The 14,873-nt window shown below is 36.6% G+C and overlaps 4 protein-coding genes across 6 annotated transcripts; 2 read left to right on the plus strand and 2 right to left on the minus strand.

Moving 5' to 3' along the window:
- The first annotated feature begins 43 nt into the window (after positions 1–43).
- LOC119080469 (venom serine protease 34-like) lies at positions 44–2,713 on the plus strand. Of its 2 annotated transcripts, XR_005088331.1 has the most exons (9): positions 44–178; positions 247–461; positions 511–711; positions 834–1,035; positions 1,396–1,590; positions 1,660–1,811; positions 1,880–2,036; positions 2,171–2,281; positions 2,676–2,713. XR_005088331.1 is itself a non-coding variant. In XM_037188847.1 (8 exons), exons 1-8 carry the CDS (start codon positions 154–156, stop codon positions 2,194–2,196), a joined length of 1,173 nt encoding a protein of 390 aa, XP_037044742.1. In that variant the 5' UTR covers positions 44–153; the 3' UTR covers positions 2,197–2,291. The 2 variants fall into 2 exon arrangements, 1 of the variants encoding a protein (XP_037044742.1); XM_037188847.1 differs by lacking the exon at positions 2,676–2,713 and having other exon boundaries at positions 2,171–2,291.
- A 627-nt stretch (positions 2,714–3,340) lies between these two features.
- LOC119080447 (excitatory amino acid transporter 3-like) lies at positions 3,341–6,454 on the minus strand. Its single transcript, XM_037188812.1, has 3 exons — positions 5,522–6,454; positions 3,710–4,357; positions 3,341–3,647 (listed from the first exon to the last, which is right to left on the minus strand). Exons 1-3 carry the CDS (start codon positions 6,042–6,044, stop codon positions 3,385–3,387), a joined length of 1,434 nt encoding a protein of 477 aa, XP_037044707.1. The 5' UTR covers positions 6,045–6,454; the 3' UTR covers positions 3,341–3,384.
- An 867-nt stretch (positions 6,455–7,321) lies between these two features.
- On the plus strand, positions 7,322–9,515 carry LOC119080459 (zinc finger protein OZF-like). 2 transcript variants are annotated; one of them, XM_037188829.1, is made up of 7 exons: positions 7,322–7,581; positions 7,878–8,002; positions 8,058–8,298; positions 8,460–8,720; positions 8,835–9,078; positions 9,140–9,267; positions 9,330–9,515. In XM_037188829.1, the coding sequence occupies exons 1-7, from the start codon at positions 7,459–7,461 to the stop codon at positions 9,462–9,464; spliced, it is 1,257 nt and encodes a 418-aa protein (XP_037044724.1). In that variant the 5' UTR covers positions 7,322–7,458; the 3' UTR covers positions 9,465–9,515. The 2 variants fall into 2 exon arrangements, with proteins under 2 accessions (XP_037044724.1, XP_037044725.1); XM_037188830.1 differs by having other exon boundaries at positions 7,327–7,581; positions 8,835–9,075.
- A 651-nt stretch (positions 9,516–10,166) lies between these two features.
- Positions 10,167–13,440, minus strand: LOC119080407 (zinc finger protein 271-like). The gene is made up of 7 exons (XM_037188738.1): positions 11,823–13,440; positions 11,535–11,626; positions 11,401–11,476; positions 11,257–11,346; positions 11,118–11,201; positions 10,852–11,021; positions 10,167–10,721 (listed from the first exon to the last, which is right to left on the minus strand). Exons 1-7 carry the CDS (start codon positions 13,396–13,398, stop codon positions 10,302–10,304), a joined length of 2,508 nt encoding a protein of 835 aa, XP_037044633.1. The 5' UTR covers positions 13,399–13,440; the 3' UTR covers positions 10,167–10,301.
- Between the last annotated feature and the right edge of the window lie 1,433 nt (positions 13,441–14,873).

The following is a 14,873-nucleotide window of genomic DNA, read 5'->3' on the forward strand; positions in this document are numbered from 1 at the left end:
TGTCCCATCATTTCGCAATTACGTCAAATGGTTCCTTTATCAGTTTAAAAATTCATGTCACTTACTTCGTCGGATCATTTACATTCCATCTGCTGTAAGTATAAAAAGACGAGTCTACATTACTTAAAAAGGGATCATTGAGACTAAAGAAAGATGAGGCTCAACGATAATGGTTTAAGTAAGTGCAAAAAATAATTATCACCGCAAGATACTGTCCTACTGGAACATTTATCTTATTTTATTCAGCGAGAATGTCCGTTATCCTGTACATTTTGACACTCTTAACGCAATTCGCTGTTTGTAAAGCAGATTGCAATTATTATCAAACACTAGAAGCGGGTCAGACGTATTACGTATACAACCCTGAATATCCTAACAATTACACTGGCGAAAATACCTGTGTTTGGCAGGCTGTCTCACAAGACCCAATTAAATTGAATTGCACTGTAGACATTCCTGCGGTAAGTGGTTTGTTAGTTGTTTTGATTCTATCTCATCAAGCTTTCATAGAACACGAACTGCAACAAAGCTCACTTGAGTATCAAATTTAACGAATCTAAAGAGGAAAAATACTGTGGTAGTGGAACGTTAGTGTCAGAAGGAAATAATGTAACTATTCGATTTCGTTCGTCAAAATCTTCTCCAGGCGGCAGATTTCTGTGCGCACTCGAACTCGAAACATCAAGGAATTGCAATTGTGGTTGGCGAAAAGTAAATTTTTTTTACATTTCAAGATCGAAGCACCTAAAAAGTTTCAGATGTTGTCGAAGTGACTTGATGTTAATTATTGTTGAAATGTCAAGGCGATGTTTAAAGGGCTATTTACCTCATAGGTGCCCAGAATAGTTGGTGGAATGAAAACTGGTGTAAATGAATATCCCATGATGGCTGGTCTTATTGACTCAACACAAAGGGAATTGTATTGTGGAGCAACTATCATCAGTTCTCAGTTTGTTATAACGGCTGCGCATTGTGTAGAAAACAAAGACATTTCTACAATTGGAGTTGTAGTTGGCGAACACGATGTCACGACAGGTATGTTTTTCATAAAACCGTCCGCTGTACCTAAGTAGAACGCGGACAATGGTCACCGTAGGACTTTTATTACGCTAGATTATAAAAATTGTAGCAAGTACTGCATAAAACCGAGGACACAGATTTGTTTTGTTGAGCTTAGTGCGTATTTAGTTGAACACGAAAACGTGACTGTACATTTTAGTAATGAGTTAATGTATAAGTCAATGGATACAAAGTTGAAAAGGTCAGTTTTCGTGTGAATTTTGTTAATTCGAGGCGAAGCCGAAAACGTTACTTTTCCGTTTTATCCCGAATTTGGTAATGGATACAAATTGAGTGGCACAAGTTACTGTTACAAACAATATTCTTTTGTTCAAGGTTCCGATACCAATGCAACAAAGATTTTTCGTATAAGCAATTGTATTATGCATCCTCGATATGAGGCGGACCACAATGATGTTGCTGTTTGTAAGATTATCGGAGATATTCAGTTTAGCGCAGAGGTTGGACCAGTTTGCTTGCCTTTTCAACACAGACGTGATAATTTTTATGATGTTACTGTTACTGTATTGGGTCTGTTAAGTTTAACAGTATTTTGTAAACTTTCAAATTACGTTTCCTTTTTCGTTAAAAATTAACAAGGCTGGGGTCTTTTGGAGTTCGGAGGTGCCAAGAGTTCAGTATTACAAGAAACAAATCTCAAAGTTATCCCTATGAAGAAATGTCGGGATTATTATCCAAATGCTGATAAAACACATTTATGTGCATTTGCTTCTGGAAAAGGTGCTTGCCAGGTAATTAGTTCCATTTATTTTCGATTGGACGAACATTTCGGGATCTATTTCAATTTGCTAAAGAAAAGATGGACTCTGGCGGGCCCATATTATGGCACAACCCTGTGACAAGTAGATCCGTTCTGGTTGGAATTATTTCTGGTGGTATTGGCTGTGCGTCCGATGCTCCAGAGCTCGGAGTTCGAACTGGACATTATGTTGACTGGATAACGTCCGTGACACCAGGTTAGATATGATTGTAATGTATATTTGAATTGGTCAGAATAGTTGAGTGTATTGTTGATGAGAACTGTACTTCTAGGACTATCTACTATTTTTACTGATTCAATTCACTTAAATTAAAAATTCGTAAATTTTAGGTGTTCAATACTGCAAAATAGAGTGAACGCTAACAAGTGGCAAAAATCTATATGAGGATGTTGCTGCACTCGACATGTTTTCAACACTTTTACTCTTAAAATTCACTTTAGGTAGGGATGGGAGGCGTTCAAAATTATCGATAATATCAATCGAAAGAAATTATCGATAATTTATAATCATATCGTTATCGATAATTTAATAATTATCGATAATTATCAAAATATCGAAATTCAATAGTTATCAAAATATCGATATTTTGATATTTATCTGAAAATTCATGATAATATACCGATATATCAGAATATATCGATAAATATCGGATTTTCGGACCGAAATATCGATATATCGAATTATCGATATCTTGATAATTATCAAAATATCAATAATTATCGATTATCGATATTTTTTTGATAATTTTCGATAAAAAAAAGTCGATAATTATCGATTATCGATAATTGATAATTATCGATAATCATTTTCATTATCGCCCATGCCTAACTTTAGGAGAATCAGAAAAAAATAATTAAAAGAATGAAATGGAAGAAATATTTTGTAAATTTACTTATTGATTTATTTGGTTGCAGTGCATCTACGAAAAACACTACAGTTGTAGTAGTAGCGGAATATCAGAAAGTGGAATAGCTACATTATTCAAAATTTTTGTGAGGAAATACTCAAGGTTCTGAAAGAACAGGTTATGGGTGTAACTATTCCGAAGGCGGGTGTACACTGTACACACATATTTTGACAAATAGATACATTTTGTTGAACAGACTCATTACAGATTGTTTGAAATGTCAACTTGAAAAAAAAACAGATTTTATCAAGTTGACATTTCAAACAATCTGTAATGAGTCTGTTAAATAAAAAGCATCTGCGTGTCACCGCCTTAGTGATCAACTCAGAAGTGTCTTAACCTGTTCTTTCAGAACCTTGGAAATACTCAGTACTTTTTCTCAACGATTTTTGTCTAGCGCAGTCCTTTATGCCTAATACATCACGTTGAAATTGAGTGACGTCACTTTATCCAATGAAAATATACTTTTATGGACTTTAACCAACGCACAGTGCGTTGCTTTAACGCGTTTTTGTATTGCGCTTATCATGGAATCATAATGTGGAACATAATCACAGATAAGCATAGTCGTCAATTACACACAAGTAAAATGCTAAAATCATTTCGTTTAATAACAAAGAATTTCACTTGCAACATTCACAACCCAGTATCGTTTACCGAAGTTAACTCCCCATTAGACTTTTGATGCGACTCTTCCGGCTCCACTTCAATTTGTGCCAATTCGTCTTTAGCATAATGTGCTATGATTGCAGCTCCATATGCGTCACCCATAATATTTACCACAGTTCTAAAGCGATCCAGCAACCAATCAACAGCAATAATTAAACTAACGTCCTCAGCTGGCAATCCAATGGTATCCAATACCATGACCATCGTGACAAGCCCTGCTTGTGGTATACCTGTTGCATAGATTTATCGTGTAAATATTAATTCCAAGTGCGGCGTGTGGTGTAATAAATACCTGCTGCGCCTATACTAGCTGCTGTAGCCGTAATAGCAACGGCAATTACCTGGCCAAAACTTAACGACATGCCACGTAACTGTGATATAAATATTGCGGCTGTAGCTTCGTACAATGCTGTGCCATCCATGTTAATTGTTGCGCCAATAGGTAATATAAATCGTGTAACACGCTTATCGACTCCGTGAAAGTCTTCCATGCAGCGAATAGTCACGGGAAGTGTAGCTGAACTAGACGACGTACCGATTGCAGTTGCAATAGCCTGACCCATATTCCTGACCAATATATATGGATTTTTACGAACTGCCAGAAAGTAAAGAATCGGAAGTATGACAAATCCGTGGAAAAGAATTCCACCCAATACGGTGACGAAGTATAATCCAAGCTGTCCCACCAATACTGCCAAATCGTCAATTTCTATCAGCTTGGCACAAATCAAAAACAGTACACCGACAGGTGACAGCCATATCACCCAAGATGTGATTTTCATGATGATGACACTGAAATCGTTGATGAATTGTTGCACATGAATTGCCTGTTCTTTGAGTGAACTGATTGCTATTCCAAAAGCTACAGCTGCTACAACACAGCCAATTATATTCATTGAATCTACATAGTCCTCACCCATTTTCCATTTGTAAATATCAGCTGAAATTTGAAATTAATTTTATTTCTGAATCTCTTTCACGTTAGTTGGTGTCAGCAAAGATTTTTTTTAAAGTATTTTGAAGATTACTTTAGTCAGTTTTAAACATATCACGACACGGCGACCTCGAAGGCATAATCTTCATTTTATGTTCATTAGAACCAGTAAAGGTCGGTAAAGTTGATTAGGAAATTGAAAGAAAGGTACTAGTAATGACTTGGTAGCAACACATGTTAATTAACATCAACATTATCGCCAAATACGTTGATGTAGGGTGTTGATTATCGTATAGTTATAACTTCGGATATCATTGCTTGCAAAGAAACGTTGACTAAATGCATGGTAAATTTATGATGCATATATGCGCAATCTTTCTATAGTCCATTCATTTCTTGGGAATTCGATAAACATTTTATCGTTCAATAGCACTAATAATTTGTCAATTATATTCTTCGACAACGTTATCAATTAACAATTTGACAAGCAAATAAATTACTGTTTATAGCAACAGAGTTGGTTTATTCGATGTTAATAAATGAATTACTCAAGTGGAAGCGATATAATGTAACTTAACCTTCTACTGAATACTAATCATTCATTATCGATTTTACCCAATCCAAAAATAAAGAACTAGCTCTGGGCTAATATGAGCTTATATGGCACAAAGCATGTTAACGGTTAAAAGAAATGAAGTAAAAGATTTCTCATCGATCTCTTGAAACTAGATCAAAAAAATAGAACCTATAATGACAGTGCTGACATACTTGCCGTCTTCGAAAGGGTAATGTTTATTTTAAGTAATGATAGAGAGCTACGTGTAACTAAAAAAGCTACACAATGTTTTTGAAAATTAACTTCCGATGGTCTGATAGAGAATTCGACAAGGTGAAAAATGTAGTACACAAAGGCAGAGACGTAAATAGCTGACTTGCTGGTGTATTGCTCTGAATGAAAGAAGGACATTCATCAGGAGTCCAGCTTGAATGAGATTCTACGGAAAAATTCTCTGATTCTGTAAATGGATGTATACGTGAGACTTACTTGAAAATTTGAGATGAAAATAGGTCGCATCTGTGACAATTACTCACCTCACTAACCCACAATTAATTTGAAGGAACATTTTCGACTTATGCGAAAGTAAAACTACCATCACTTTAACAACTTACGTTCGTCATAGCCGGCAGGCGCTGTAAGGACTGTTTGGTATTGTTGAGTACATGCCTGCACATAATTCGGTGGAAACATATTCCTCACCAAATCCAGCAAAGTGTCTACAGTCGTCACATTTCTAACACTGATTTCTGGTTGATTTCCTGAATCACTGCTTCGATTAGCACCAGGTTTTATGGTCACTGCAAGCACTATTCCCAAAATAATAGCTATGGTCGTTGTTATTACATAGTAAGTGCCACCTACTCTCGCCATTTTTCCGGACACTGATAGATCAAGAGTCCCGATCGCAGCTATCAGCGTCGACACAATCAATGGGAGAACTAGACCTTTCAATATTCTCAGGAATAGATCTCCGACAAATTGAATATAAACCACTTCGCGTTCCGTCCACGTTCCATCTCTGGTCGACCTTAAGATAATACCTAATACACTACCTACCACAACACCAATCAGGGTGAGGATTGTCAGTAAATTTGTACGCATGCACGACATGCATTTCACTCGTTTGTTAGTCATTTCTTTTCTGTTTGATCAGTTCGTTTAGTTTATTTTTTTATCAATTCCGGTCGCTTTCTTTGAAGTTAGATCTTAAAGATAGGCAAACACAAAAACGATTCTATAGTTTTATACGATACGCAACGACTGAAGTTTTATATTAAATTCAGCTTAGCACACGCAACCTCATCCACTGTACTACTCCGAATGTCTTACAGTACGTAAGCTGCTAAAATAATATTTTATTTTCCGCACAAAAAGTAAATATCTTAACCGACAATATAGATAAGTGATTATCGTGAATCATTAAGAAAGAGTTCTTGCCACGCTAACATTGAGTTGTTGTGGATTATTGATATTTTATTACCAAAAACGTTTATCTCGGTGGCAATATAAATTGCTCACATAGCAATTAAACGATCCGAATGTGTGAACGTTTTCGTAATATTGGATCTGTTGCTCGTTCAAAAATGTCAATTGATCTTTTACCTTTCGGATGGCGTCCACTGATACCGAAGATTCACTTATAAAAGAAAATCAGTATTTATCAAAAGCCAACATCATGATTATTATCGCCATCACCAATTCTCGAGAAATAATTGCAGGAATTCATTTTAAAGTGCTCTTATAAACATGCTCAACTTTCAAGTACGCTTATCCGATATTTTGTTAACTTTAGTTGGTCACGTGTGTGCAATATAAACTGTGCGATAAGTGTGTTTGGCATATTGAAACAATGGGTCGTAAAATAAAAAACTCTACGCCGTTACACAAGTTGTGAGGTGGCTGGTCAAGAGATGCAAAATTTTTAATATCTACCGCTTTGTTTGTAATTCTATTTTCTCCTGAACCAATTTAAAGAATTATCTTTTTTGTGACTCTCTCCTCAAAATTAAAGATGTGTGAACTTACCTGCGTTGATCGCACATGCTGTAGTCGGCCTAAAATAGTTGAAACTAGTTAACGCTTCTTACTTTGTCAATGTTTCTAACTAATTTGTTGGCAACTGTACTTTACAGTTCTTCATACTCGGATAGAGTCATTTTTTGCGTTCGCAACTTGTTAATGACATCTTCAGCATGTAGACAATATGAAGTAAAACCATCTCAGATTACCTTTATTTTCAATCAAGTATATGAATGACGCCCTGGGTAGTTCGATATATGAAAATACTGAAGTGTTCTCTTAGTAGCTCTAATGTGCCTGGCTAGGTTTCGAACCCATGGACTGCCAGCTTAACGTACAATTTTCCAAATTTAAAATTTATCGACCAAAAAAGCTACAAAAGAAGTGTGCAGCACAAGTAAGTCTAATATTCATTGGATGCGTACATTCGAAATAGCAGGAAAAATGAGAATTTTGTTAAAACACCTATCAAAACAAAACACTGTCAGCTTTTGCGTGTCACTTTTTGAAACTTAAATTGTTAGTCGAGATGAGTTCTAAGATGTTTTGTCGGGCTTGTGGGAAGCAAATGAATATTGATTGCCAAGGAATTTATCTATTCGGTCGAAATACGAATATTTTGGAAATATTCACAAAATGTACATCGTTGAAAGTAAGCTATTCCTCAACTTTTCGCTGGCGACTATGTCATCGTTCCTTATCGACCACGAAGACATAGTTTCCTTATATCAAAATTCGCCATGTTAAAACTAATGAAGTAAATGAATTTGTATCAAAATGGTTTTAAACAAAAGAAGTTACAGACTCGATAATTATACTAGTGATATACTTGCTTACAAGTAGAAGGTTCATTGAACTGGACATCGAGTAACATATTATTCTGATCAGATTATATTCTTAGAATCTGAGACTTTAAAATTTTAGATTTAAGAAAACATATATTTTCAGATTGATCAAACAGACAACTTACCGGAGTACTTATGTGATAAATGTGGTAGTAATCTGGATAGGTTTTACGAATTTATTATAAACTGCGAAAAGACTGACATATTCTTTCGACAAAGACTGGCTAGGTGAGGTAACGTCCATGATGTCTTGTCTCGGTAACATTTGAAATATTTTTTGCAGCCAAGAGTTCTCTCACTGTCATGAAAAAGGACGCGTTTCTGTGACATCTGCACAGGATATCGAAATATCAAATGTCGAAGCGATATCTACACACGATATCGAAATATCAAGCGATTCAAGTGTTGACTGTGTAACGAAACCCATCGTTCCAGGTGGTAAATATGTCTGTGTTTATTGTGGGAAAAAGTTTAAGAGAAAAGAGGCTCTTGACGGTCACATTAGAGAGCATCAAGGATTGGATGTAAGTGTCAAAGATAGGATTCAAACTGGGTTGTCTTCAAACTCACTCTTTTGATTTGAGAATGACTTTTAAAATGTAGTCATCGTGTCTCTAGGAGTTTTTAAGAATTCAATTCCCACAGGATTTTTTTTCCACGAATAAAAAATTATTTTTTCTCACAGCCATTCGAATGTGAACAGTGTGGAACAACGTTTCAAAAACTAAGGAGCCTGATCCTTCACACAAATGCCAGACACAACGACAATTTCCAAAAAATACCATGCAATTATGATGGATGTGATAAGGCATTTACCACAAAGTTTGGATTAAATGAGCATCTGAATAACATACACTTGGGTGTCAGAAAGCCCAGAACGCCTTCCCAGATTTCGTATATATGCGAACTTTGCGGAAAAACTTTCAAAAACCGAACTTTGTTGAAGGTAAATTGAACAGAATTCACGGCAGAGTAAAATAAACCTGTAACTTTACTCTGTCGTGACAGAAATAAATCCGATATCTTCCTCTAAACGTTGTCGTTTCCGACTCTACCATAGAAACATTCATATTCTCATAGTGGCGAACGGCCTTTCGCCTGTATATATTGCGCAAAGACATTCACCGTCAAGGACAAGCTAAAGAATCACATTATGCGCCATGAAAATATAAAGAATTTTGAGTGCAGTCATTGCGGAATGAGAAAGGTGACAAAGGCCGAATTGAAAATTCACATGAACAGTCATACAACAGGAAAATTGTATCCGTGTCCACAATGTCCTGCTGTTTTTACACGTGATGGTTGTTCAGATTTTACAAATTGTATCATCAAAAGGACTAATAATCTATGTTGCTTATTTCACAGGCAATGCAAAACGACATTTCCGTATCGTTCACCGCGGCTATAAACCATACAAATGCACCACATGCGAACAGGCTTTCAGTAAAAAGGAAACTCTTAAGCATCACGAGATGACACATTCGGGTGAAAAGGTAAGGTAGGTTGAGGCTAAGAGTAGATATGAGTTAATTGGAAGTTACCTCCTTGAAACTAGCCACATGCCTGTACATTTTGCGACCGAAGATTCATCCAACTCATCGCTTTAAAAAAGCATCTCAAAGTGCACAATAAACATGAATTAGTGCTGGCAAAAAGTAGTCCTCAAATCACTGACAATGTGAGCACCTGATGCATGATCTGAAATTCGCCAATGATTCTCTTTTACATGAATTTCCATTTTTATATAATTAGCTTTACATTAGTTCGTACATTAGTGGAGGATGTATAAATTATTCTATATAAAATGCTCGTCTGAGTAATGGGTTCAGCTTTGTTGTCTGTGGTGTTACAAGCTTCTTTAATTTATTTTAAAATATTTTTAAGTTAAATGAAGCGACCGAAAAGTAATAGCGACAAATGAAGAAATGAGTCGAAGAAGTATCAGTAGAAGTTGAAAGTTGACATAGTCGGGATTTAAACCGACGGAGATCCAAACAAACTATGGCTCAAATGAATCGTCGTTCCATTCTGAGAATTTCGTGGAACAACTTTTTTCCCGAAAAAATCTGGTTGGGCTCTCAAGGCTCTTAGCATGCATGCATGCATGTTGTAGTTATTGATAAAAACCGATTTTCGCGACAACTTCGAAGAAAATTTTTCTAAGAGCCATGACAGCACAACCAGATTTTTTCGAATTCGACTTGTTCCACGAAATTCTCAGAATGGAACGACGATTCGATTGAGTCATAGCTGGTTTGGATCGCCGTCGACTTGAATCCCGATTCCATTTAAGTTCAAAATTTAGACAAATCGACTCAAGGTTACACGAAATAGTAACGGTAATGGCTGAACAGGTCTACTGACATTTTTTTCAATTCGAAAAACAAGTTCGATTGGTGCAAAGGGTAAATTTGAATTTTTATTACATTTAGATAATTTCGTAAATATATAATCGCTGCTCTATATCTATCTTTGTTGAGAGTCTAATGACCATTTGAAATACTAAACAGCTCCCTAGGTAAATCTTTTACAAAATAAAATTACAGCTAAAAGTACTGATAGTCTGATCGCCACTCATATCGTTTTGATGCGTTCGAACAACTGTTATCGATTCGATGTCACTATGACTGACTTCAGTTATCAATTCCGATTGGTGATGCTGATCGGACAATTGCATCTGGTGTAGGTTTCCATCGTCACTAAACGTTATATCGCTGAGGGTGTACGTTGGCATAATTGCAGCGTTGGTTTCATCTTTCACCTCGGCCACCGACACACTAATCTCTTTTTTGTGCGTTTTTTGGTGACAATGCAGGGCATCGGAGCGCCGAAAACTTTTCCCGCAAATGTTGCATTTGTGCGGCTTTTCGCCGCTGTGAATCATGACGTGTTCTCTGTAGTGGCCACTTTGAGAAAATGCTCGATTGCAAAATTGGCAGACGTAAGGCTGTAAAATTGAGAGTCACATTAAGCAAACACCGTTGCTATCAGCTTAAGGCCACGTTAAAGCGGTTAACTCTATCGGCATGTTTACATGCGATGTAAGGCGTTTTAACCTGGTCTTAACAGAAACTCACTTTTTCGCCTGAGTGAACCCGTTTATGTTTTTGAAAGCTACTCAAATGAATGAAACTCTTTTTGCACACCTCGCATTCGTAGTTCTTAATCCCGATGTGAATCTTCATATGGTCGACATAGTGACCAGATGCGTAGAAAGTTTTCTCGCATATTTTACATTTGTACGGACCTAGAATGCAGATCAGAACAGGTTCAAGTTCCATATATGCTTATTACAGCTGTAACCCTGTGAGGCTACAATAGAAATATAATTTCAGAAACTTACGTTCGCCAGTATGTGTTCGATTGTGAACGACCAAATTACTGGAGTGCTGGAAACTCTTTCCGCATGTGGTACATTGAAAAGCTCCTAAAATTGTAACAGAATTATTGTGGTGCAACTATAAATGTATTCGACAACTTACGTTCACCAGTATGGACATAGTTGTGTTTTTTAATGCTTGTAAGGTGGGCGAAAGATTTACCACAAATTTTACACACATATGGACGTTCACCTTAGCAAAATATGAATATTTAAAGGGAAACTCTTCTTTAAAGTCTAGACAAACCTGTATGGATCCTCATGTGCTTTTGACGATCGCACGATTGAGCAAATCTTTTATCGCAGAACAGACATTTGTGGGGCTAAAACATGTTATTAAAAATTATTTTTCGAACAAGATTCTATGGTAATTCTATTAACCTTTCCATCTGCATGAATTCGCATGTGCTTAACAAGATCCTTCTTTTCCCTGTACGGAATATTACAAATGGAACAAGTCTCGGTGTTCGGACCTAAACCAAATTTTTAGTTAAAAACAGTTTTATAGAACTAGGCGAAAAAACTAGAAAAAAGAGACCGTAACACCTTCATCTTTGTCAGATTACTGGGATGTTACATACACAACAAAAGTCGTACATCTACAGGCTTCTCTGCTAATCAACAGGTGAAACTTCAATTTACAATTTTAAAAAATCTGTTTTCAATTACCTTCGTGTCTTTTTGTATGCTTTCCCAATGAATACAAGTTCATAAATGTTAACCGACAATATTTGCATTCGTGCCTTTTAACTGGATGATTGAGAACATGTGCAGCTAGTTCGTTTGATTTGGTGAATGTTTCAACACACTCAGCACATTTGAATGGGCTATTGCCGTTGTGATCTAGATTCAGATGTTCGATCAACTCCTGACGTGATTCGTACATTTTATTGCAACTAGGACATTCATGTTTCGGTAGGACGGTGATACGAGTATTCAGTATTGCTCTAGCAAATGATTCCGACGAATTCCGGTCTGCGGTCGTCTGGATATCCTTTAACTGATCTAATGTGTACTTTCCGTAGTGGTTACGCTTGCAGTGAATTTCTAAAGTTTTTGCTTTGACGAAAACTAGATCACATAATGGACAACTGTACTTTCGAAATAATTCCGTGAGCTTTCTCGTTGTGTTTTCAGGAATGTATGGTGGACGTTGAAATAATAACAGCCGCAGCGATGGAACTGACGAAGGGATTTCTCTGTTCATATACTTCGTTACCAACTCTCTTACATTCAATTTGAATACATCGCCGTCCAATTGAACATCTTCATTCTCTGGGATTCTTTCCATTTTATTTCGATCCACCTGAGACGCCACTTCAGCTTCAACCACAAAATCAATAAGATCCATTTCGTCGGCGGCAAAGCAGGATTGATGACTTTTATGAACGTGATTGGTTAAATTCTTTGAATGAGCAAACATTCGGTCACACAGAACACACGAATAGATCGATTTTCCATCATGGACTCGAATATGATTATGCAGATCCTCTGACCGTGAGAATCGGAGCGTACACTTTTGGCATGCATACGGTTGTGTACGTGGTGTGGTATGCGTTTTTCTGTGTGAATTCAACGAAAGTAGCGATGAAAACGTTTCGCCACATTCGGAGCAATTCAGAGAGACCGATTGCGTTTTGTGGTCATGGTCGTGTTTGACAAATTCATCAGTCGACGCGAATAAATTACCGCAAACGTAGCAGTCGAATGAGATGTTTGAATTGTTGCTATGCATGGAAGTTGTATGCTTTACAAGACGATCGACATCGAAAAAAGCATTCTCACAAATGGTGCATTTGTATCGCACGTCCAATTCAAAATGCTGGCTCACGTGAGATTCAAGCTCGCTGAGGACTTTGAAGCATTGTAGGCATATATTACACTGATACCGTTCGGACTCAGAAGTTTTCCGATCATGCTTACGTACATGATTGGAAAGCTTGTCGATATGATCAAAGGTAGTTTCACACACATCGCACTTGTAATCTGATGCACCGTTGTGCTGATTTGCACTGTGCAGTTCGCACGCTTTCTTAGTTGTAAACGACATTTTACAAACGGGACAATGGAACTTTCGTTGTTTAGTTTTAGTATCAGCTTTCTGCCTTAGTTCAATGGTGATCTCTGACGATTTCTGTGAATCCATCGTGGAGGTGGCATTTTTCGCTGATGACCTCGTGCATCTTAAATTCGTTTCTGATTGGGATGGTTGTATATTTTCTACTGATATAAATTCAACGTTCATTTTATTTCCGAACAAAATCACGCCGATAACAAGAATTATATTTACAATAAACGCGAATTGTCATTTTATGTAAACAAAAATCAGCTGATTTGATATGCCTTTTGTTTTTGACAATAGAAAATTATTTTCATAGAAATCGTAAAGATGGCACGACCATCATTAAAAAAAAGATATAAGATTTTGAAATTCGTTTTGATATTTATTTACATTTTAATTCTTTCGAATTTCATATCTTGATTGAAGCAGGACTATTTCCATGAATTAATCATGTTCAAAAAGAGTCGTAGTCTTCACTGTCGTTGCTTCTGACAGCTTCCAATGAAGACCTCATCTAGCCGCCTTCGAGGAGGGAAGTAAGTGATTTCTTAATTCAGCCTTATATTTAAGACCAAATGAATGTTAAAATCAAGGTAAATCTAGTTAGATGCCAATGACATCTTCTTCTTTTTTAATGGTTGACTACGATTTACTTGTATTTCACAAAAATATTTTCGCTATTTCACAACAGATGGCCCGACTTTCTATTCCATTTTTTGCTTTCAACGAAGGGATGAGATGGCGTTTCAATCGAACTTTCGTGTCACCGCACATCTGATTCGGTTATATATGGCATTACCTCCTCTCTATATTTACCTTGGAAGTGAACTACAATAAACAGTACGAGTGAGGGGATATAGGCGGGTTGTGAAGAAACCAAAGTAAAGACATCATTGAGTTTCGAAAAGTTCAGTCATAAAGGAAAAAGTGACGGAGATTTCTAAATCTGTCTCAACTCATATCGCTGAGGCGACGATTTCAAGCTTAATGTACAACAGTTTTTCCGTTGAAATAGGTTCTCTCAAATACCGTTGATCCTGTTTTCGGATTTTAGAAACAGTGTGCGCCTTGGTACAGGGATATAATAACTCATTACCTATGACATTTGAGATAAAAGAGTTCCTGACTGGATAAAAGCTTCACACTAGTCAAGATAAAGATGTCCAAATTGAAAGCTTGTTGTTATGTGTTGATGGGATAGCTTAGTGTTTGATGGAAAATCTTTTACTTCATTTATTTAAACATACATTTTACTATAATTATTAAAAGACCATATTAACCTAACCGTAAATCATCGCTTATTGTTGTCGTTGATAACAAATGATAAGTAGTATAAGATAGAGTACAAAGAAATCCGGTACCCCTCTCGTCGCGACACTGGCTCAAACTCAAAAAAATATTTCGAAAATTCGAAAACCATCTCCATTTGTTAGACCGTTCCTGAGTTTTATCGTGTTAAGTATTAATCAAAAGGTAATTTCAAACGAGCCTACGGCCTCGAGTGACAATTTACACATCTAGTGCCTAAAAAAGCATTTATCACTCGATTGTATAAATTACTATTTTCCAACGATGGTCAACAATGGTCAAATACGACTATAAACAGCGAGAGAGATGCCTTGTCGGTACACTTCCTATTGCCATGTGAACTAGACATT

The sequence above is a fragment of the Bradysia coprophila genome, unplaced genomic scaffold (genome assembly GCF_014529535.1).
Source record: "Bradysia coprophila strain Holo2 unplaced genomic scaffold, BU_Bcop_v1 contig_350, whole genome shotgun sequence".
NCBI classification, from domain to species: Eukaryota; Metazoa; Arthropoda; class Insecta; order Diptera; family Sciaridae; genus Bradysia; species Bradysia coprophila.